Source organism: Narcine bancroftii, chromosome 1 (genome assembly GCF_036971445.1).
Source record: "Narcine bancroftii isolate sNarBan1 chromosome 1, sNarBan1.hap1, whole genome shotgun sequence".
In the NCBI taxonomy this organism is placed as follows: Eukaryota; Metazoa; Chordata; class Chondrichthyes; order Torpediniformes; family Narcinidae; genus Narcine; species Narcine bancroftii.
Window position 1 is genome coordinate 330,380,054 of NC_091469.1, and position 25,040 is coordinate 330,405,093.

The 25,040-nt window shown below is 39.8% G+C and overlaps 1 protein-coding gene and 1 long non-coding RNA gene across 5 annotated transcripts in view; one reads left to right on the forward strand and one right to left on the reverse strand.

The window, feature by feature from the left end:
* The window catches only part of LOC138748401 (uncharacterized), a 42,743-nt gene extending 28,354 nt beyond the window's left edge, over window positions 1-14,389 (forward strand). Inside the window, exon 4 of the long non-coding RNA XR_011347995.1 lies at window positions 14,019-14,389. This is a non-coding gene — a long non-coding RNA (uncharacterized lncRNA). The remainder of the gene's footprint in view (window positions 1-14,018) is intronic.
* Window positions 5,259-25,040, reverse strand: part of LOC138748390 (RNA-binding protein 24) — a 49,827-nt gene continuing 30,045 nt past the window's right edge. For 3 of the 4 annotated variants that reach the window (XM_069908514.1, XM_069908504.1, XM_069908493.1), the window contains 4 exons: window positions 16,446-16,630; window positions 16,193-16,316; window positions 15,935-15,989; window positions 5,259-7,343 (listed from right to left, as the gene is read on the reverse strand). In XM_069908514.1, the coding sequence (XP_069764615.1) occupies window positions 7,001-7,343; window positions 15,935-15,989; window positions 16,193-16,316; window positions 16,446-16,613 (690 nt within the window). In that variant the 5' untranslated portion in view covers window positions 16,614-16,630 and the 3' untranslated portion in view covers window positions 5,259-7,000. Of the gene's footprint in view, window positions 7,344-15,934; window positions 15,990-16,192; window positions 16,317-16,445; window positions 16,631-25,040 lie in introns of those variants that run through there. The other variant, XM_069908518.1, reaches the window with a different exon arrangement.

The window sequence follows — 25,040 nt, forward strand, 5'->3', positions numbered from 1 at the left end:
TGTTTCCTCCATATATCCAAAAGTTGCATTTCTTGCATCGATTTAATTATAAATTTGGTTACTTTGTTCTTTCTGTTAGTTTTTTTTCCAGTTTTATCCATGTTTGAGTCCAAATTAAGGTTAAAATCCCCTCCTATTAATATGTTCCCTTGTGTATCTGCTATCTTCAAAAAGATATCTTGCATAAATTTTTGATCTTCTTCATTAGGTGAGTATACATTGAGTAAATTTCAAAATTCTGAATATATCTGACATTTTATCATTACATATCTCCCTGCTGGATCTATTATTTCCTCTTCTATTTTGATTGGTACATTTTTATTGATTAATATAGCTACTCCTCTGGTTTTTGAATTATATGATGCTGCTGTTACATGTCCTATCCAATCTCTCTTTAATTTCTTGTGATCCACTTCAGTTAGATGTGTTTCTTGTACGAATGCTATATCAATTTTTTCTTTTTTCAGTAAATTTAACAGTTTCTTCCTTTTGATTTGGTTATGTATTCCATTAATATTTAAAGTCATATAGTTCAACATAGTCATTTCATACTTTGTTTATCTTTCCTTTCCATTTCCTCATCACCACCTTCCCTTCTTATCCATTTCTGCTTTCTTTTTTTGAACACATTATAAGACAACATTTCTAAAACATAAAATATTTCCACTATTCTCATATCCAAAATTCCTTTAATCCCAATAGTCCCTCCCCTTTCTGAGTTGCCCTTTGTCCCTTGTCAGGCAACCACATCTCCCCTCTCCATTTGGATTTGCGAATCCGCTCGCAAGCGTCAACTGATTTCGCAGTGACTGTTATTCTTCCCCACCCAGCCCCCCCCGAAAAGATTTTAATCTTCATATATAACAAAGGTCACTCTCTTAATTCCCTCCTTATTCCCTTTCTTTCCCTTATTAGTTCTTACCTATACTCTATTTTATTTATATATATATATATATATATATATATATACACACATATACATATATATATCTTTTTTATATATATATACACATATATATACATACATACACACATCCATATAGTTTGTTGTCATTTTTGTTCTTGTTACATCTCTTCATCTCTCTGTCTATTTTGTAGTTGTTCTGCAAATTTTCACGCTTCTTCCGGATCTGAGAATAGTTTGCCTTGCTGCCCCGGGATAACTATTTTAAGTACCGCTGGGTATTTTAACATAAATTTATAACCTTTTTTCCATAGGGTCATTTTTGCTGCATTGAACACCTTCCTCTTCTTCAGGAGTTCAAAACTTATATCTGGATAGAAAAAAAATTTTGACCCTTGTATTCCAGTGGTTTTTTGTCTTCTCTTATTTTTTTCATTGCCTTCTCCAATATATTTTCTCTTGTTGTATATCTTAAGAATTTTACTAGAATGGATCTTGGTTTTTGTTGTGGTTGTGGTTTAGGGGCTAATGTTCTGTGTGCCCTTTCTATTTCCATTTCTTCCTGTAATTCTGGTCTTCCTAGGACCCTGGGGATCCACTCTTTTATAAATTCTTTCATATTTTTGTCTTCTTCATCTTCCTTAAGGCCCACTATCTTTATATTGTTTCTTCAATTATAATTTTCCATTATATCTATCTTCTGAGCTAACAGCTCCTGTGTCTCTAACATTTTTATCAGATTCTTCTAATTTCTTTTTTAAGTCATCTACTTCCATTTCTATGGTTGTTTCTCATTCTTCCACCTTGTCTACTCTTTTTCCTATATCTGTCATGATCATCTCTAATCTATTCACTTTTTCTTCTGTACTTTTTATTCTTCTTTTTATTTCACTGAATTCTTGTGACTGCCATTCTTTTACTGTTTCCATATATTCTTTAAAAAAATATCCATGCACTTGCCCTTCCCTTCATCTTCCATTTCTCTGTGTTCTTCCTCCTCTTCTTCTGAGTCCACTCCAGGATCTGTGTCCTTTACCTCTGTCTCTTCTGGTTTTCTGTTAGGTTGTTTGTTTTATTTTGTTGGGTATTTTTGGTCTTCTTATTTTTATTAAAAGTGTCTTGGTGTTGGTCTTCTTCCTCTGGGTTGGTCATCTGTTGTTTCTTTGATTTCTTATTTTTATTCTCTTCCTTCTTGTTCTCGTTATTTTCTATGTTTTCCTATTTTTGTCTTGCGCATCATTCGCACATGCGCGGTTGCGCACTTTTGTTTGGCTCCATGAGCCATTTTTGTAGTCCCGAGTTCGGGGTTTCCACCGACCTCAGGGAGCGGCTTCTCTCTCCACGGCGGGCCTCCTCGTACCGATAAGGCCTTCACCTTCCTCCTCTGACGTCCTTCCTTCTTTTCTTCCCGTTGTTTTTGGTTTTTCTTTCTTCATTGTCATTTTCTCCACACTTTCACTTTGTTATGGTTTCCATGTTTGTGCCTTTGTTTTTTCTCTATCTTTTTAAAATTTTTCTGGAGAGGGCTGGAGTTCCCCTACTGGCCACTACTCCGATGGTGTGTGTTCTTGATGTTAGACTGCTTTCTGGAGGCACAGCTTCTTAAAGATACTGTTATGGGGGGTGGGGGGGGGGGGAGGGGGGCGGGGTGGGAAGACTAATGCCCGTAATGCTCAAGTTTGTGACATTAATGTGGGCACCGTTCAACCAATCCAGTTCTCTGCAGCCCTAAAGCTGGGAAATATTGCATTAAAGGATCCACAATAATGGCAGATACTTGTTCTCCCGACCAGCCAAAGCATCCGAAGGGCCAACAAGTGATACCAATCTTTCCTGCATGAAAATAAATGGAAAACACCTATCTTTCCCTCCTTCCATTGGAAGGGAAGGAATGAGGTCAGCCATCCCAAAGGCTGCCAGTTCCATCTCTGTCCTGGCTCTGTGTTGCTCAATAGGAACCAAAGCCTCTTGGTCCTGGATAGTCCAATAAATAGCAACATTTACCTCAATAAATAGTAATTTTAAAATAATCATGGCATATACCTAGAAACAAGCACATAGATAAGATACTACCACAGGACAGCCCATTCAGCACTCAATATCTGTGAACACCAATCCCATCAGCCTAGACATGCTCGAAATTCCTCCTTTTCTGGATATAAATATTGATATATTTAAATTTAAACATACAGAACAGTCACAGGCCCTTCCATCCCACGAGCCTGTGCCACGCAAATACAACCTCCATACACTTTGAAGGGTGGAAGGAAACCCACGCAGACAATGGGAGAATGTACAAACTCCTTACAGACAGCGCCAGATTAGAACCCAGGTCGCTAGCCCTGTAACAGCATTGAGCTAACTGCTGAACTAACTGTGCAATCAGACACACTCCCACCACTTCCCTTAGCAGGGTGTTCAAGGCAATTACCTCACTGTGTAAAAAAAAATTGTCTCTAAAATCTTTAAACTTACTTCACCCCTCCCTCTCACCTTAAACCTACTCCACCACCCACCCCCACCTTAAACCTATGCCTTCCAGTACTTTGTATCTGCATCCTGCCATATACCTCTCACAATTTTAATCACTGCTCCTCAGCATTCTTCTCTCCAGGGAAAACAATCCACCTTGTTCAATCTCTAATCATTGAGCTACCAAGTCATTGTCAATCCAATGTGCCTCAATATTCTAGCTCAGCCTACCATGAGGGTCCTCACTGAATGCTTTACAAATCTTCATGCACACAGCATCCAGTGCTCTATCCTCAACAATCATCAACATACTCTCAACACTGACACCCTGAAGCTGACATCCAGCTCAATATCCAGTTCCTGGCATAAGTATGGTAGACAGTCAGCACCTATTTTCCCAGGGCGGGAGTAGCAAACACCAGAGGACATCTGTACCAAGTAAAGGGAGGAAGGTTTATGAGAGACGTCAGGAGTAAGTTGTTTTTAAAAAAATTTTATACAGAGTGCCTGGAATGCATTGCCATGGGTGGTGGTAGAGGCTGGAACAATAGAGGCATTTGAAAGACTCTTAGACAGAGACATGGATGAAAGAAGAGGGTTATGAGGTCGAGAGGGTTTCATTGTTTTGGTAGGAATATATGGGTCAGCACAACATCAAAGGGTCTACAATGTTCTATGTACAATAAGTCGACTTTTTAATTAATCTATAGGCAATTTGATTTAGCTTTTGTAATCAAACTTTGAAGCAACTCCTCTTACTTAAATTGAAAATGTGTACACAGTACTTTTCCCAGGACATTATTCATTAATCCACACATAATTATTTACATGTTATTGTTGTGTAGATGGCACCAATGTTGGTTCTCCAGGGAATTCTGAAAATGTTCTTCATAAAGATAACAAGAGGAAAATAATTCTCTTCAGAAAAGTAACCAATGCACGATATCTTACCATTCATCATTAAGAGGCAAATGGTTGAAATGAGTCTGTTCAGTTCTTTCAGCATGGATGCTCTTCCGACACCCAGGTTATGGGGGGGGGGGGGGTGGGTGGGTACTGTTATGATTTGGCTAACTTTAAATTTAATTTTAAATTTGGACATACAGCAGTAACAAGCCACAAGTCCATGCTGCCCAATTTACACCATTAATCTACACACCCAATAAGTTTCGAACAATGGGAGGAAACCGGAGCCCCCTGGGAAAACCATTACAGGCACAAACATACAAACACCTTACAGACAGTGCAGAATTCAAACCCCAATTCCTATCGCTGGTGTTGTAAAGGCATTGCGCTAACTGCTGTGCCAACTATGCCTGCCATAACCCCAGAATGTTTTGCGTGAAGAAATCATTCAACATCTTACTAGACAAATGCTCAACTTTCTTATGATCTATTTTCATGTAGGAATAAATTAATCAATTTCAAAAAATGCATGTGTGTAGATTGGGAATTAGCAACCAAGGCAGCCGATGGTGTTCAGATTTCAAATAAAGCACTTCAGAATGGTGCTATACAAATGCAAGGTGTTTGTTTCTTGAGTTTGTAAGTGGCCATCATCCATGTGGTCAGCAGAGGATTTGCTTTCTTCAATGCGTAGAATAGTGGTAACTTCATTTCTTGGAATTACCAAACTCCATCTCTGTGACAATTTTGACTAGCTAACCAGGTAAAATAGGCACAAAAATTGATGTAGAATATCCATAGGAACCGCATGAAATGAAAGATGTTTAAAATGGCAAATTGAATCAATTTTGTTTTCTTTCGTCTCCACTAGATTAATGGTGACCTTTTAGTGGTCCATTCAATACCTCAAATAATAAAAAAAACTGAATATTCAGAGTAAAATAACAAACATAAAACTACAGTAAAACAATTAGAATGTCATCCAACTTATTTTTTTTTATTTTGAATGTTTAGTAGAGGAGAATATTGATATATTATAAAGCAGTTTACAGTTATAGAAACATGATAGTTTACGAAGATTTGAAGAATAACTACAGTTCAGCAACATGAAAAAAAAAATCAAAAACCTTTGTTCATTTCCCTTGTAAGAAAATCTTAGATTATTTCTCCCCTATATATATATATTAAAAAAAAAATCAAAATTTAGAAAAATGACCTGTTGCAGCACATGTAAGAATAGGAACATTTAAGTCGGCAAGTGACTGAGAATTAGAAAAGAGGCAATAGAGGCAGTTAAAACAATCTACAAGCTGAATAATAGATTGAAATATTTCAACAAAAATTCAAAAGTTAAAATGTTTCAATAGTCAGAGGTCTGTATGTGTACAGCTTATAACATTACAATGGAAAAAAACACAAGTAAATATTAATTTAATATCCTAACATTGACAATTGTCAAGATAATACCATTGAATAGTGCGTCATAGAAATATTTTAAATAAACTTGGAGTCAACATTTTGAAGATTGATATAGTTTAACAATATAAACTAATACCTACTTAATAATTTATCTGCAATGAGCTGAATACATACACAGTTTTGCACTCATTTTCCCTTCTATAGTGCGCAGGATTGTAAAAACATCTACAATAAATAATTTTAAAATAGGTTTATAATAATTTTCTAAGGCACAGTTTCAACCAATGACTTAAAATTCACAATTTTCTTTGTTTTTCTTTTCTTTCAATCAATGACCAAATGGACAGATGCAATAAAACAGAAAGAGGAGCCTGTTATTGTCAGGGACTGATCTGATTTCAGAGTCTGAAGTGCTGACAGCAGCGGTTAAAGTTTCCCGAAAAGTGTGACAGGACAAGAGGGATTAAAATGTGACAGGTCATCAAACACACACAAGTGATGCGTATTTCCAGAACTGTCTGCCTTATTGATTGTCCGCACAGCTGTTCTGTGCGTTAAATCCAGATCACCTGCTCAAAGTTCCATTCATGCATATTAGAGAACAATAAACTAAAAAAAAATAAATAACTTCAGCGCCTGTCCATCAGACCACATGGTCATATGCTTTGATTGTTCGATGCCCTAGAGACTTCAGATATCCCAAATACTTTGCATAGGTCAGAGTTTTAAAAAAAGAATGACATTCAGTGCTTTAAAATTCATACGGTATTCATTACCATAGAGTAGAATTGTCTCTGTATCTCACTAACCCCCTGATGTGCACATTTCATATTTTTTTTTAGTTATTATTGCATGTTGCAGTGTTATTGCATGCAGCTCCTGCTGTTGGTACAGGCTGAAAGTATTGCAGCGATTTCCCTGATGAAGAAACAGTGTTCACAAAGCAATTATACTATGTTATATCCTGTTGTTAATGCATGTTAAGTTGCAGACTGGTTGAAGGCTTTGGACTTGTACCTTAACAGATTTTCTTGATCGTAAACAAAAAAAAAACATTTTCTGCTGTTCCATCTTCTCCTATTATGACAATATATAGCACAGTTTGCAGTAATCAAAAGCTGGAAAAATATTTTTTCTCTTATCAGAAAGTAGAATACTTTGTTAACCCCCACCCTCATGTCCATTATCTGTGTTGCGGTAACTGTAATTGGTTGGGGAGTTATGGAATAAACGGTGGCTCTCCAGATTCTAAAAGTAGTGTGCACTTTTAGTTATTTTTTAAAAATTAATGTCCCACTGTTATTGCATGCGATCTGTTTGCAGCTGCTGGGGCTGATATTGGCTGAAGGCTGCAGCTGCAGAGGCCCCGGGTGCTGCACTCGGCAGGGGTTGCTGCACCGCGTAGCTGTACCCGGCAGCGGTGACGTAACCAGCAGCCGCCGCTGCGGCCGCAGGGGAAGCAGCGTAAGGGTACTGCTCGTAGGCAGCGGCCGCGGCTGCTGCAGCCGTGGCCGCAGAATACTGCGCGTACGCAGTGCCCGTGTAGTCGATATAAGGAGACGCGGCGGCTGCAGGTTGGACGTGTGGGATGACGACTCCAGGCTGCATGAAGGCCTGAGGATAGACATAGTGAGCAGGAATCCTGTAGGGAGAAGGAAGAAAATGCCAGTAAAAAAAATTGGCTAGCTCCATTTTCAGCTCGATTTGTCCACACTTTGTTTTAAAAAAGAAAGATTCTAGATGTTATTGTGCATATATAGGGTTGCCACAATAAGGGAAGATTTAATTCTCCAACATTTACCCTCTGAATCAGCGTAACAGATTTTATGGGAATACTTGGCCAACTATGTTGTGATCAGAAATTGAAACATTTGCATATTATGTGATTTTAACACAAATATTGATATTTTTATTTTATATTGATAATTACCTGTTTCGTTTGGTTAGCAGGGTGAATGAATACTCATTCTAGCCGGAAACAAAAATAACATCAAACAAATTACAAACATTCTGCATCTCTCATGTTCCAACAGGTTTTTGGATAATTGCTGAAAATTCAGAATTCTTTCAAGTAATTTCCCTGACAATATTTCACTATCATACTGATAAACCTGTTGATATTTTTGTCTACATTTTTCACTGAAATATCATGGCAACCCTATGTAATGCTTTGCATTTCTCAGCACTCATTAATACATAATCACAGATCCACAACCCCATCACCTAATTAAAAAAAAACACAGGCAAAAAAAAACCAAACCAAATTAAAATAAAGGTACAAAACAAAGGCCACAAGGTGATAAACAAATGGTCACACTGCAAGATCACTCTACACATGTAATCTAGTGAGGCTCTCACTTGTCACCATGGGGCTTCAATAGTGGAGCCACAGACACTATTAAAAAAAACACAGCACTGAACCACAGTACATGTGCATTACATTCAGGGAAAAGGTCACAGGAAGTCCTTGGACATAACGAAAACTTAAGGACCTGGACCCCCATCAGATGGCTGCAACGATCCACCTAATGACACGCAAAAGACAAAGAAAAACACTAAAAGACAAAGATTTTTTGAGGGGGTTATGAAAAGAGAACATATCACAGTGAGGGGGAAGAACTTGACTTGCAGAGACTGAGGGAAAATTATATAATTGTTTGCTTTCAGAAAGCCAATGTGCATTACCCATCACTGAATATGGTTATATCTTCCAAGTTGCTCTACTCCCTAAAGTACCCAGAAAGGAGTTCACCAAATGGCTCCCTGCATTCCACACACAAAATTAGTGTAATGCATAACTTTCCTTCATCAAAAATGTTATTGTGGGGTATGGACTGAACTTTAAAACCCACCATTTTGGCCAGCAAAGAGCTGGATAGACACAGCTTTAAGCTAGATGAGCACCTTACTTGCAGTTTTCTTCAATCATACTGCCTTGCAGTCCTGCTTTATATATTAGAAGCAAATCAATTTCATTTCTCAATGCAGTTCACTGAAAAAATTCACTCAGCTGAATGACAAAGTCCACATCAGCTCAGGTGCTGTTGTCAGAAGCACATGGCATTCACTTTTCCAGTTTCAGGAAAACAAAGAGAGCAAGTGTCTGATTGGGAATTCGTCCAGAAATTCTTTGCATTATTCTGTGTGCAATAAAACATGGGGAAAACCATCAAATTCTGCACGTTGAGCACCAGAAGAATTGCTAGAGAAATTCGGTAGGTCAGACAGTATCCATAGGCAGTAATTTTTTGTTTAAAGACATACAGCACAGTAATGGGATCTTCCAGTCTTCAAGACCATGCTGCCCAATTACCCAAATTATCCTACAACTCCCGCAAGTTTAGAAAGGAGGGAGGAAACAAGAGAACCCAGAGGAGACTCTCACAGACACAAGGAGAATACAATACGCAAACTCCTTTTTGACAGTGCCTGATTCAAGCCTGGGTTGTCTGGCACCACACTAACTGCTGTGCTGTCCGTCAGCCAATACTTCAGGTCAAAACCCTAAAGGGTCCCAACTTGAAATGTTAACTTACCATTTCTACCCATGGATGCTCTCTGACCTATGGAATTCTTCCAGAAATTCTTTTGTTTGCTCAAGATTCCAACACCTGCAGTTTTTAAGTTTCTCTAAATTTTGCAAGTTATTGTCTGTGTAAGGAACAAACAGACACAAAATTTTCAAAAAAATCAGGTGCTTTGTGAATAAAAGATGCATGGAATCCAACGCTGGCCTGGTTCGTAAATTGTATCACTTTCTACTGGTCAATAAAAGAGATTGAAAGCATTAAGGGAAAGTCCCTTAATGTTCTTTCGATTATTTTCACAATATTACTTCTTGGAAAACAACTTTCCTAACAATGCTCAGTGGAAGTTATTAAGTACAATATCATTCTTATTTTCCAACAATAAACACTAGTTGCAATCATAAGATCATAGTGTCAATTATCAGTACACAATCTCCTAGAATCTACATGCCTATTTGCTGCAACAAAAAAAAATCCTTCAATTGTAAAAGGGCCCCTTTCATCTGGTCCACGTTTACGATGATGGAAGAGTAGCACAAGGAGTCCTACATGGAAAACTGGGATCCAATTTAGAAACAAAGACTCCTGAACCATGCCAAAAAGACCATGTACATGAACCACCGTCGTAATTCAGATTTATTGTCAAGAGTGCATCGTTACATGACATCACATACAACCCTGAGATTCTTTATCTTTTTCTACTCTTGTTTACATTAAAACTGCAGGCTGATGTTGCCTTGTTATATAGATATGGCATCTGACTTATTCCCTGTGAAGAAACATATTTTGAATAATTATTAAGGTACAGAAGAAACATATTTTGAATTATAAAGGTACAATTCTTTTGGGTTTTAAGTTACAGAAATAAAATTGTCTCAACTAAAATGGAAACATTTTTTTTTTAAAAAAAGCTCTTCACTGATCACTATCGCCTTTCCTAACATCTTTGATCAAAGAAGAGGAAGGGCAGAGCAGCCTGAAGATACCCAATGCAATCAAAGTGAGGCAATTGCAACACAAGGCAGCACTATCTTTAGTCTTCTTCCAGGCAGAATACTCCAGCACAATGTAATATCCTAGTGAGGCTTCAATAACAGCAGCAGTATTCAAATAATGTCAAGGCTGGGATTCAAACTCTGCCACTTATATAGTTACGTTATAGACACAATTAGATATTATTTATAAAAGTTAGCATTATAAAGATCTATAGTAATACATTTAGTGTTTGATTAGGTTACAGATTCACCAACTCAACCTCAGCTTTGCTCAATTATTTCCCAATAATTAGAGATAGCTGCAGGTTAACACGTGTATAAAACTAGAATTCTCTAGTTCAATAGAACGATTTTCCATCGACTAACTAAAGGTTGCTGACAGCAATCAGCAACAGTGAACAAAAAACAAGCTAAACAACAAAACGAGTTAGGATAGTTTCCAAAATAAAATGCATGTTATATTTCAATCCTCTCGTACACAATTTGAAAGTACCCAAAATAGTCAGTGGTGTTCCCTTAGAGTTCACTGGGTTTATGAAGCAGGAACACAACAATGCCAATCCTACATGTGAAGGCAAAGGGGAAATAGACATCCTTTGTAAGGACAAGTCCTTCTAAAATCTCTTAGGTTGTACCCCAAAAATAGAGGAAACTTTGTTCAGCTGCCATACTGGTCCTTATCAACCAGGTTCACTCGTGATTCTACAAAGTTATTATTTCCAAATCTTTCTAAGGCCTCACTCATTTTTCTATAACTACTACCAGCTTTATAATCCTCTCAAGATCACCTCATTCATCAGACACTGAATTCTTGATTTCCATTGCTTCAACTTTCATGCCTATAGTTCTTAAGCTTAGCTCAAGAACTGTAAGCATGAAACTCCCTAAGCTTCACTAATACTTCCCACCACACTACATTTTGCAACATATCACTACTCTATTACAATAGAATTATTGGTGCATGTTTAGCAAACATGGCACTTCATATAGCTGCTATAAGTAAATGTCTCACTTCTGATATCAAAAAAGCTGAGTCATCTCCTCAGTAATGTACCTAGTTCACGTCCAGCATTATGTTTGGTATGTCAATCCACTGGACGTTGGCCTTTGAAGTTCTACTCTTTGATCAGGGACCCACGACTCACAAGAATCTCCAAAGTGAATCTCGTAATATCTGTGGGAAAGTCTGCTCCATCACGTCGTCACAGAGAAATAGCATCCTCACAGCTGATCCATGCCTCTGTTTCCCATCCACAGTCGCTCATTAATAAACCCCAATAAAAACAGGTTTCCATTCCTCGTCTTTTCATCGTTTGACTAGCTTCTCTTTAAAAATGTGCGCTATTCAATTAATCACTCCTTGGGGTAGCAAATCCCACATTCCAATCAAGTGGTGGACAAAGTTTTGCTTTGAATTCTCCTTTAGATTTATTCCTCATATTAATGACATCTCTTCAGGCTTGACCCACAGTTGCAACAGTTATACTCATTAAACCTTTCCTCCTACTATCCTCAAGGACCTTCACCACCCAGGCCATGCCCTCTTCACACTGCTGCCATCAGGAAGACAAACATCCAGCTGTACAAAAACAGCTTCTTCCCCTCTGCCATCAGATTTCTGATTGGACAACGAATCACAGACACTACCTCACTTTTTCTTTTCTTTTACACCAATCCATCTATTTATTTATTTATGGGAATGCAACTTGTAGCAATTTGGCACAAGTAATGCACTATTGACACTGCTGCAAAACAACAAATTTCATGGCACACGTTCATGACAATAAATTCTGATTCTGAAGTCAGGTTACCACTCACTCTTCTGTTCTGTGGAGAAAAATAGTTTAAGGCTCGTCATTCCCCCCCCCCCCCACCCACACAAACAATTTCTTAATTCTGGCATTGGTTGAGTTTCTCCCCCCCCACCCCATCTCCTCGAATGGTTCAAATCTCTTTAGAATGTGGAAATCTATACTCCCAAGTGTACTTTCAACTTGTTAGTACAAAAATTACCTCTCCACTTTGCATTCTGTCCCCACAACAAATAAACCCATGTTTGGTTGCATTATTTTAAAATAGTGGCTTTATGAAACCATATTGTTACTTTACTCAGTAAAAATTATATATTTCATCTTTATTCTTTCTGCCAAAATATTTTGCCTTGCATTTGTCTATTTTGAAATTCAGTTGCCAATTATATAATTTTTTGCATTTTTTGTGTATTTCTGATGATCTGTCACCAATCTCATCTGTCTGAACAAACTGCAATTCCTGAATCAAAATGTTATTTATTTTACAAAATGATAGAAGCCAATTCCAGCCATTTAAACCCAAGCTGCCCAATTACACCCGAATGTTTTTGGAAGGTGGAGGAAGCCGGAGCACCTGGAGGAAACACACGCAGGTCATGGGGAGAACGTACAAATTCCTTACAGACAATGCTGGATTCAAACAATGGTTCGCTGGGGTTCTAATTGCCCATGTACACAGCAGTTTTGCATCATTTGTGTGAGACTAAGCAACTCAGCATAACCTGTTCTCAGTGCCATTCCCCACTTTCTATTCATTGCTGATCTGTCACCCACATCAAATACTGCAAAGTCAAACCACAGAGGAGGCCTCCTAAAGGGATACGAACCATGAGGTAGAGAATTAAGTTCCAATGTTCCTGATCATCCCACATTACGGAAAAGAATCAGTCGCCCACCCAGTATGATATCCTGCATCATCAACAATAACATACTATTGCAGATACCAAGGAGCAAAACAGAAAGTGTCAATAGTATTTAATGTAAACAAATACTTGTTGCAGAAAACAGGTAATTTGTTGACAGATGTAAAGAAAATGTTACTGGCATTCCCTACTGAAAACTGACATTTTAAACAATATATTTTCTGTGGTACGTAATGTACATGTACAAATAATGCCCAGTGCATTATCCGAGAAGTTACTGCAGACTTTATGCTTTAATCACTGAATTTTCTATGGCAGGTGACAATTTTAAGCTTATATTTCACAACTTGTGAGAAGTAACTTGTTTGTAGTCAATAAGTGGTAATTAAGACAAATTAATTAGAATCCATCTTTTTCCATGGGCATAAATATTGAACTATTGAGTTCGAGCACAAGCACACAGCAGCTCATTTATGCTCCACAGTCACCTCTTTCTACTCTAGATCAATCAACATTCTCTTCTATTGCTATATAACTAAATCATCCCCAAATACTTCCGAGTGGTGGCAAATTTCATATTCTCTCCATGAAGTAAAATAGAATCCCCTTAATTCCTGATGCATACTTTAATAACTATCATAATGCCCTCTGGAATTAGAGTCTCTACAAGAAGTAGTATCTATAAAATCATTAATCTCATCTTCAAGGGGGAAAAAGCCGATTGTTCATTCCTCCTGAAGCTTACAAAATCTTAATTCTGGTATTATCATTGTAAATATTTTTCCTCTTTTGTTGTCAGTATATTTTTTGCTGTGCACATCAACATTGGGCAGAACATTTGGTATGAGTTGCTGTTGTGTTAAGATGTATTTAAAAAAAAGAGCCCTTTATCAGATACTGGTGAGTCTATTTGTGTTGAGACATGGGCGAGAGTTGTTGGACTTTTGCTTGAAACCCACTAAAAACAGAACAGGTGCTGGAATGTGAAACCCGAGCCCCTGAGGGTCATTCTCCTTTAAACTCAAGGGAATTCAGCACACTCCCAAGCCTGTGCCATTTCAGGCTGGCTGACTGACAAGACAGGCTGCAGTATGACTCCCTACTCTATTTTTAATTTTCAGCTGAAGGGATCTATCAAAAGAGGAATATCTGAACAAGGTAAAGTGAGCAACTTTCCTTACATACATAACCCACAAGGATCACAACCAAAAACTGTTCGATCTGCAATTGTCAAACATGTTACTGTAAAAAAAAGTCAATTCTACAATTGCAACATGATCCAGTTGGATCTGGTCTCACCAAATTCTGCGCATGGTTGTTATTGGGAAGAAGAATAAAATTTTGATGTGATCTAAAGAATTGGATACCAAGTATTTTAATCAAATAATTGTTGCAAGTTAGATTGATTTGGACAGATGGCCTGATGAAAAAGATCTTGTGTTGAATTGGATCTGAACATAAAAATTAGATGAGACCTTCGGATCACTGCATATAATGAAATAACCACTCCACCTTTTTAAAACTTAAAGCCACTTGCTATTTTCCATCTGTATCATTGCTTTACTCATTCATTATTTACTGAATTCATTGTTTATAGATCATCATTTATTCATGGGGGGGACAGATTAGAAGACTGAAAATAGGTGTATAGTTCTTTCAAATGTACACCTGACCAACAACTTTTATTATGGGCTTGCAGATGCTCACATTTTATATTCTGCTATTCTTAAACAATGTTAAAAAGTCATGGAACATGATATAGCTGCCCAAAACTTACTGGTAAAAAAAAATAATTTTTCCCTTGCATGTGTTCTACCTTTTATGAGATAATATTTGTGTAGACTATTTAAATGAATGCATAGCTCAAGGCTACAAAATATATATTTTTTTTAAAAAACTGTCAAATCCATTGGTCCAACCACTGAAGTGCTACAGGATGCGCTGAATTATCTTTACAATAATGAGATATTGTGCCTAAACTAGAATTGGACAGACCAATGTTTAAAAAAGTCTTTAGGAAATGTAGCACTTGGAAATCATGCTTAATTATGATATTGTGAATAATGATCAATTATTGTATCCAAGACTTCATAGAACATACAGTGAATGCACTTGTGTTAACAAAATAAAAAAAACAACCAAACCAAAATAAAAATTAAGAAACATGGCAACATGCACGCAAAGAGTGGATTTGGTAATAAAAAAAAGTCACACAAAGATTTAGCACTCACTACAACCCAGAAACTGAATTGTTAAACTGGAAATCAGGCTACAGCAACAAAGCAAAATAAAGTGGGTCCCCCTTGCTCACAATGGCAAAACAAATCAACACTCTTGAACAAAGAAAACTCCCGAAAAGTCCTCACTACAGCTCTCTTCATTAAAAAAAGCACGCAGTTTACTCGTTGAGCTCTAAACACCACTTCATTAAAAGTCAAAAAGCACACGCAGCTCTATTACACTTGAAGAAATAACGTACATGCAACAGTTAATCACCATTTTTAGCTTGTTTGAGTGTTTGAGTCTACTGGTTACAGTTTAAGATCTGCTCATTCGGTAACTATTCCACCTCATATCATCAAATCCTTCTCTCATCATCATGTTATCTTAACTGTAAACGATCCCTGTCAGATCAGAAAGAAATACATATAATTGAGTCAAGCCAAAAGGAGGCAAAGTCGACCTGTTAAAATAAGTACATAAACACCGTTGTACAGCACCAAGGCTTTGCGTCCGGGTGGTCGAACGGAATCGCTTTCAGAACTTGACTCGTTGAGAAGTTGCACAGCACAATACTGTGGATGTAGTTTTCTCTTTCTACAAGCTTTAAGCTGATCATTAAAAGATGCTAAACTACATCCGTCCTGTGACAGAGTGAGAATAGCAGAGCTAAATAATCACTTTCTAGATGACTTTCATTTACAGTGCTGCATTGAGCAAGGCAAGTCGAATTAACCGCAGGTCTGTGGAGTTGGAAGACATTAGAAGTGGAACGGAAAGCGGGTAACTGCAGCGGGAGGAGGGGGTCGGCACTCACCCATAAGGCCGGGGCACAAAAGCGGGGTGAATCTGCTGTACTCCGAAAGCGAAACCTGTCGAGACAACCAGATGCACGCGGTTACAAGGCTGCAGGCACCGAATTCACATCAGTGCCCAGATTCATTTGCTGACCCGAATGAAAAGACAAAACGTTCTTTCCCTACTCAGGACGTTTGGGGTTGAAGCCGGCTTTGTTTTTTTCCCCAATTGGTTGAATGAGGGTTGCTGCTCTGCATCCACCCCTCTGCTCACTCACCTGGTTGCATGATGCGGGGCTTCGCCCCCAGGTACGCCAGGTTAACGTTAGCCTTTCTGCCGTCGATGATGGGATTGGGGTCTTTGCATGCCCGCTCCGCCGCCGCCCGGTCTGCCATGGTCACCTGGATACAAGGTAGAGGAACCGGGGGAGGAGGAACAAACCCGGCGTCAGTAAACACAAGCAGAGCAACAAGGCTCAGGCAGCTGCTGAACCTTCAACCCGCCCCCTTATTACTGAGCGGGCTACTTACAAAACCGTAGCCGCGGGACTTGCCGGTCTGCCGGTCGGTGATGACCACCGCCTCCTCGATGTCGCCGAAGACCTCGAAGTACTTGCGGAGCGACGCGTCGGTGGTGTGGTAGGGCAGGCCGCCGACGAAGATCTTGGTGAAGGTGGTGTCCTTCTGAGTGGTGTGCATCTCGCTCCCGGAGCAGGCTGCAACGAGCACAGCAGGGAGGAAGGGAGGGGAAGGAGGGAGGGGGGGGGGGGAGGAGAGATTTCAATGCACCCTCCCTGCCCCGTGAAATCAACGTGAGGTAAATCAAATGCAAACCACGACTGCAGGTTCCAATGCACTTGTCCCGGCCGCACGTAATCTGCTCTTCCCCGGCGCTGCCCCGGGCTCTTTAAGTGCCTGTCGCCGGTCTGCCTGCTCCTGCCAATCACTGGCCGGTAGCCACGCCCCGTGGTGGCCCCGCCTTCCCTCGTGCTGACCACGCTCCGTGGCCATTCGCCTTGCCCCTCAAAGCAGCACGTCACTCAGCTAAAGCCCCGCCCGTCCGCTGTCAATCATTGGGCCGTGGTGTGGCAAGAGCGGAGCTTCGAGATCAGGTCGGGGAAGGGAGTTTGGGTTCTTAGGCTACAGGGTGAGAGGAGTGGGGGCAGTTTGGAGACATATCACCCGCATCTTTAGCAAAGAGCTGGGACCCGTGTGACCTGATAGAATTCAGTTGGAGACAAAGCGCGACTCGAAACGCAGTCGAACTCAAAATGAGTGTTGCAGCACCTTGGCTACAGAGGATTTGATGAATGTTAACAAAGACGCTGCAGTCGGAGGCAACCTCCGCTTTCTTCCTCTACTGAGTTAGACAAGCAGTAATGCAAAAAAGGTCAAAATAATCCTTCTGATTAAACAAGGATTGCTTCTAAACTGGAGGCAGCAAGATGAGAATTGCACGACGAAGTTTAATGGTCTTCTCAACCTTATTGAAGCCAACGTCCACAATTCTTTTTCTCCCACTGTGGTTGCTGAGTTTTCCAGCAGATTTTTTTTTGCTCCACCCTTCAGCACCTGCAGTCACATCTCTCTCTCTCTCTCTCCAGCCCATGTGGGCTCCCAGTGGATCAATCTCCTCATAACACACACAATCGCTGGAGAAACTCCGCCGGTCTCGCAGCATCCACCGGAGCAAGGTATGAGACATGTGTCTGAATGAATGGCTGAGGCTAAGGGTAGAAAGGGAGAGGGAGGAGTATAGACCACAGACAAAGGGTAACTCGTCCACCACATCTCTGCGTTCATTCTCAAGCCACAAATTAGATGCCCAAGCCTCTCCAGAGGTTAAGTATTAAGAGCTCCTCGACGGTGGCATTACGATTGGCCGTTCAACCACAGAAAAAAACAAATACCACATCTCATTGATGAGTGGCCATGAATGATTGGAGTTTTGCTATATGCTTCTCCATAAACCCATCGAGCAATGGACACACAAGTGCATGTCCTTAGTTAAGAAGAACAGCATGGTGGCAGAGTGTAGATGAACAAGAAGTGGTCTCAACTGCAAAGATTGGATGTAGAAAGGATGCTTTTCACAGGGCTACCCCATTTAGGACTTAAACAAAGATAAATTCTACACTTTAAAAAAACCTCTCGACAATGGAGGGCTCATCCATCGAGTTCAGTCATAACAGATTGATGGATTTTAGTGGAGTGAAAGATTTAAGGTTAGATTTGGAAAGTGTACGGCCATCACTTTGGTAGAAAAAAAATAAACGGGCAGACTATTTTCTAAATGGGGATAAAATTGAAAATGCCCAAACACAAAGGGACCTGGAAGTTCTTGTGCAGGATAGCCTGAAGGTAAACTTGCAGGTTGAGTCAGAGGTGAAGAAGGCAAATGAAACGCTGGCATTCATTTCAAGAGGAACAGAATACAGGGATATGATTTGAGGCTTTATAACACACTGGTGAGCCCTCACGGAGCATTATGAGCAGTTTTGGGCACTTCATTTAAGAAAGGATGTGCTGATGTCAGAGGAGGTTCATAAGGAGGAACGTTTGACAGCTCTTGGCCTGTACTCATGGAATTTAGAAGAATGATGGGGGGTGGGAAGAAAATCTCTTTGAAGCTTTTCTAATGTTGAAAACCCTGGACAGAGAGGAGGTGGAAAGGTTGTTTCCCATAGTGGGAGAGTCTAAGACAAGAGGGCACAACTTTAAAATAGAACAGAGATGTGTATGAATTTCTTGAGCCAGTGGGTGACAAAACAGGCTGTTCTGGAGGCCTGATCATTGAGTGTATTTAAAGGAGATAGATAGGTTCTTTATTAGCCAGGGCATCATAGGTTATGGGGAGAAGGCCGGGCAGTGGGGCTGAGTGGAGAAATGGATCAGCTCATGATTAAATGGCGGGGCAAACTCGATGAGCTGAATAGCCTATTTCTGCTCTGATAGGTTATGGTTTAGATATATGGCAGAAACTATTGGGTGAAGTCAGCAGGTCCAAGAGATATTTGTTCTCCAGATTTCAACATCTGCAGTCTCTCATGTCATCAGTCAGGAAGGGAGTAAATCAGACATGATATAAAGGAATGGTAGATCAGGGGTGAGGGTCAACTCTTATTATTTATATGATCACATTTGTCCTTCAAGTAATTAACTTCCATCCAAATAATCAGTGCCACATTAACTACAGGAATGACTATCAAAAGTAGTTTAAATAGACAGCAGATTTTAAATGTAGATGTACAGCATGGTAACAGGCCCTTCTAGCCCATGAGCCATTGCCATCCAAATACCCCAATTAACCTGCAAACTGGCCCCCCCATACATTTTGAAAGGTGGGAGGAAACTAGAGATATGGGAGGAAACACACGCAGACACGTGGGGGAACATACAAACTCCTTACGTAGAGCGCCAGATTCAAACTCGGGTCACTGGTGGTGTAATAGCATTGCACTAAATGCTACGATTACCATTCTGCACCAATCTTGATGATCTGGATGTCACGTCATTCATCACTAAATATTGAAAGGAATGTTTTCAATGTAAGCCTTTGGTAAAGAGGCATGTCAGCTGAGAGGCAGATACTCAGTGGATTACTGCCCAACTTCCACAAGGCTTCTTCCTCATTATATCATAAAGGCATCTTGCAACGTAGCCCTTGATCTGTCTACAGTCAAAGAAAAGAAATTAACCTGCAAGCACAAAACGCCATCAGGACCAACACAATGATCTGTATTTGTTTAACAAAAAAAATGACCATCCAACAGAAGTGGATGTGAATACTATTTTGGGGTATCCACTGAGAATTCCAAGTCTAGCCATCTTCAGCTGCTTCATCCACACCCCTTCTTCACTAGGTGAAAAGCTTACTGATAATTGTACAGCATTCATTTCAATTCACAACCCCTCAACAAATGAAACAGTCGGCAACTCCACACAGCACAATGTAGCTAACATTCAAGGTTGGGCTATTCATGACAAAGTGGCAGGTAATAACCACCAATGGTTTGAAACTTAACCCGACTGGCCTCGAAACAATGGCTACAAGAGCAGAAAATTCTGTGGTAAGTGACATAATTTATGATTCCTTGTTCATCAATGATAAAACGCAGAATGTGCTGCAACCCCATCATGCTTGAATGTTAAAAATCAATACCACTCTAACAACGTTGCCTACTTCAATCCCATTATCTCCACTATTACAACATTAACCCTTCCACCAATGACATATCATGCCTGCAGCGTGTACAACCTTGTATGTCGCGCAACACAGAAATGAGCTGTGGCATCTCTGACAGTACTTCCTGTACCAGTAGTCTATACAACTTGGAATGAATGGAGAAGCTCCCAAACACATGTTCCTCTCCATGCCATACAGAATGCAGAATTGGTAATACATCACCATTCCTCTGTTCTTGCCAGAACAAAAATCTTGGAAACCTATCCAACATGGATTATAGTGGTTTAGAAAAGTATCATCACCAGCAATTTCTCACCAGCAATTTCTCAATAAGGGCCCCAGCACATAAAAGCCTCATTTTTACACTGCATAATAATTTTTTTCCACTTTTAAAAAATATATACAGGTATGGAAGAAACCAACAAAACTTGACTGCTTCACAGGAAGGGTGCCCATAAACTTTGAGCAGAGTCCTAGGGGAGGGGGACATAGACAAAAAAAAAAGTTGAGAATGGCTGAATTAGAGACAATAGATGCTGGTCCTGTCACAAATGCCCATATCCTGCCAATTATTGTTTATTTTCAATGTGTACAAAGATACATGGAAAAGCTTGGCTTTGTGCACCAGCTCACAAAAAGACCATTCTTCTGCATAATTTTGGATCCACAAAACAGAAATATTCACAATAAACTATCAAATCTGCTTCATTGCTATGTAAGGGAGCTTCTCAAGGCAAACTGGCTGACAGATTTCCTACATTACTACACATTCAAAGTCCTTGGTTTTGCTATTCTGACATTGAGAAAGTCTTTTATGGACCATTGTTTGCTGAGGATAGCCAGGAGTTGAACCACAAACACGCTCACCAGATTTCAGCAAGAGAAAAAATATACACAAAATGACTCAATGGCCAAATGCAAGGGCAGCTCTTCACAGAAACCCAATGTGTCATCACAAATTGGATGCCACCATCTCCAATCCAGTATTGTAGCGAATGTGGATGTGATAACTTGGAAAAGATTATCCATTTTTTGTGGAAGTGAACCCAACTAATTAAAATCAGAATTTATTGTCGTGAACATGTCACAAAATTCGTTGTTTTGCGTAGTATTAAAGCACAAATATTGCTGTAAGTTACATTTCAAAAATAAATAAATAGTGCAACAGTGAGGTCATGTCTGTGGTTCATTGTCCATTCAGAAATCTGATGGCAGAGGGGAAGAAACTGTCCTTGTGTCACTGGGTGTTCGTCTTCAGGCTCCTATACCTCCTTCCTGATGGTAGCAGTGTGAAGAGGGCATGGACAGGGTGGTGAGGATCCTTGAGGATAGAGGCTGCCTCTTGCAGATGAAGTAAAGACTGGTGCCCATGATGTTACTGGCTGAGTTAACAACTCTGGCGTTGTTTCCTGTTCTCTGCATTGACATCTCCATACCAGACAACCCAACAAAATGCTCTCAATGGTACATCTAGAAATATTGAGTCTTTGGTGACATACCAAACCTTCTCAAACTCCTCACATAACCATATAACTCTTTACAGCACAAGGGCCAGTTCGGCCCTTCTAGACTATGCCGAACAATTTCTCCCACTGTCCCACATTCGGCCCATAACCCTCCATACCTCTCCCATCCATATACTTATCCAACTTTTTTCCTTAAATATTAACATTGATCTCGCTTCTACCACCTCTGCCTGAAGTTCATTCCATACCCACCCTCTGCATAAAGAAATTCCCCCTCATGTTTCCCCTAAACTTTTCCCCTTTTACTCTCAATCCTTGCCCTCTTATTTTACACTCTCAATGGAAAAAGTCTACCCACATTGACTATTTGCCCCCCTTATAATTTTGAATACTTCTATCAAATCACCCCTCAACCTTCTATGCACCAGGGAATAAAATCCCAGCCTACTTAACCTTTCTCTGTAACTCAAACCCTGAAACCCAGTCAAACCTCCTCTGCACTCTCTCTATTCTGTTTATATTCTTCCTGTAATTCGGTGACCAAAATTGCGCACAATATTCCAAATTTGGCCTCCCAACTCCTGTACTCAGTACTCTCATTTATGAAACCCAACATACCAAATGTCTTCTTCACCACCCTATCTACATGTGAATTACGTACCATGACTCCTAAAACCCTCTGTTCCACTGCACTCTTCAATTGTCTAACATTTAACATGTATGACCAGTTTTGATTAGTCCTACCAAAATGTAACACTTCACATTTATCAGTATTAAACTTCATCTGCCATCTTCCAACCCACTCTTCTAACTTTCCTATAATCACCCTGTAAGCTTTGATAATCTTCACTGTCCACAATACCACCAATCTTTGTATCATATGCAAATTTACTAATCCAATTTGCCACCCGATCATCTAGATCACGCACGTCAAACTCTGGCCCGCGGGCCAAATTTGGCCCGTGATATAATTATATTTGGCCTGCAAGATCATTTCAAAAATGTATTAGAGATGGCCCGCTGGCTGCCGCGCCAGTATAGTGCATGCACAGTAATACAACAAATCCCAGAATGCATTGGCGTCAGCCTGCTAATTGCCCCCACCTCCTCTGTTTACGTTGCAGGGTCTCACCATGGACTCTGGTTTTGGGGCCTGGCCGGTGTCAGGGGAAGCCAAGGCCGCTTCCCAGCGCCCAGAACCGGAGGCCTCAGGCCTGACCTCGCCAGGACCGTTGCCCACTCCACCTCCCTGCCGCAGGCCGATCCGCGACTCACGGTGACGGGGCCGCTGATCCGCCAAGATGCCGCCCTGCAGCGAGAGCCGATGCTCCCGCACTGTCATTGTCCAACCCGATCGCCCGCAAACCCTGCCCTCCCGCACACAGGCCTGAGTAAGTATTATGAAGTTTAATCTCAGGATAAAACGATCTTCCAATAGTTTCATGTCACAGTGATAATATATTCCTGGTTAAAAATGGTCCTGCACCTGGATACAAGCTCATTAGGCATAAAACTTGAAAAGTGTGTAAATCAAAGGATATTTGTACCAATGGAAAAAGGGCATGGCAAATAACCCTGCTAGAGTTCATGCCCACAATCAGTCACCCATTTGATTGTTTCAGGAATCATGTTATTCTCCCACATTCTCAATAGCCCTCAGATTTTACTATTCGACAGCATACTAGCAACATTTGACAAATCCTCTATAGAGAAATATTATTTATTGAATATTTTATTTCTCATTTGTTAATGCTTCTGGAAAGAGTTTATCCAAAACTATTATTAAACATTTATTTTAATAAGAAAAAGTTTAACATTACATATGTTGAAAGAAGAGAAAACATGCAGATGTTGTTGAAAATTTTCAATAAATATTTAGTTCGGCCCTCGACTTAGTCCAAGTTTTTAATTTTGGCCCTCCGTGAATATGAGTTTGACACCCCTGATCTAGATCATTAATATATATGACAAACAGCAGTGGACCCAGAACTGATCCCTGAGGTACTCCACTAATCATCTGCCTCCAATTCAACAATTTTCCTCCACTACTCTCTTGCATCTCCCATCCAACCATTCTTGAATCCATTTCACTACTTCATCACTCGAGGCGATGCGCAAGCCGGAGGCGATGCGCAAGCCGGAGGCGATGCGCAAGCCGGAGGCGATGCTTCCACCTTCCTTACTAACCTCTCATGAGGAACCTTGTCAAAAGCCTCACTAAATTCCAAATGGACAACATCCACCGCCTTCCCCTCAGCAACCTCTTTAGTAACTTCCTCGAAAAACGCTACAAGATTTATTAGACATGATCTAACATGTACAAAACCATGTTGACTACTCCAAATCAATCCCTGCCCTTCCAAATAGTTGTAAATACCATCTCTAAGTACACTTTCCATGAATTTACCTACCACTGACATCAGACTTACAGGCTTATAATTACCAGGTTTACTTTTGGATCCTTTTTTGAACAGTGGAATAACACGAGCCACCCTCCAGTCCTCCGGCACCTCTCCCGTGGCCAGTGACATTTTAAATATTTCTGTCAACCCCCCCCCCACTATGTGTTCACTAACCTCCCTCAGGGTCCTAGGGAATATTTTGTCAGGACCTGGAGATTTATCCACCTTGATCTTTTTTTCCATATATCCAACACTATCTCCTCATTAATCCTTTTTATTCATGACCTCCCTACCATATTTCTTCACTTCATCTGGCTCAATATTCTTTTCCTTAGTGAATACTGAAGAAAAAAAATCATTTAAAATTTCTCCTATCTCCTCTGACATCTCACAGAGCCTTTCCCCCGATCTTCAAGGGGCCCCAATTTTATCCCTCACTATTCTTTTAATGTACCTATAGAAACCTTGAATTTATTTTTACTTTGCCTGTCAAAGCAGTTTCATATTTCCTTATAGCTTTTCTAATTTCTTTCTTAAGATTTTTTTAAAACACTCCTTATATTCCTCAAGCATTTCACCTATTTCCTGCTGTTTTTACCTAGTGTTCACATCCCTCTTCCTCCGAACCAAGTTCCCAATACCTTTTGAAAACCAAGACTCCCTATAGTTTCTAGCCTTTCCTTTAATCATCACAGGTACATACCAACTTTGTGCTCTCAAAATTTCTTCTTTGAACATCCTCCATTTATCTGCTACATCCTTCCCTGAAAATATTTTATTCTAATCCTCACCCTCCAAATCTTTTCTTTTTTTTTTAAACTTTATTTATTCATTCAAAATACAGATAAGTAACATATATAACAATAAACTAAACATGAACATTTTATATATATATAAAAAAAATATATATAAATATATATATAAATATATATATAAAAGAAAAAAGAAAGAGAACCCCCCCTTTCAGCCAACTCTCCAAAGGAGAGCCATAAAGAGAGAAAAAAATAATTAAGCATACATATTAAAATCTAATCAATGTAAATCAAAATGTAAATATTTTGAATGTAACAAC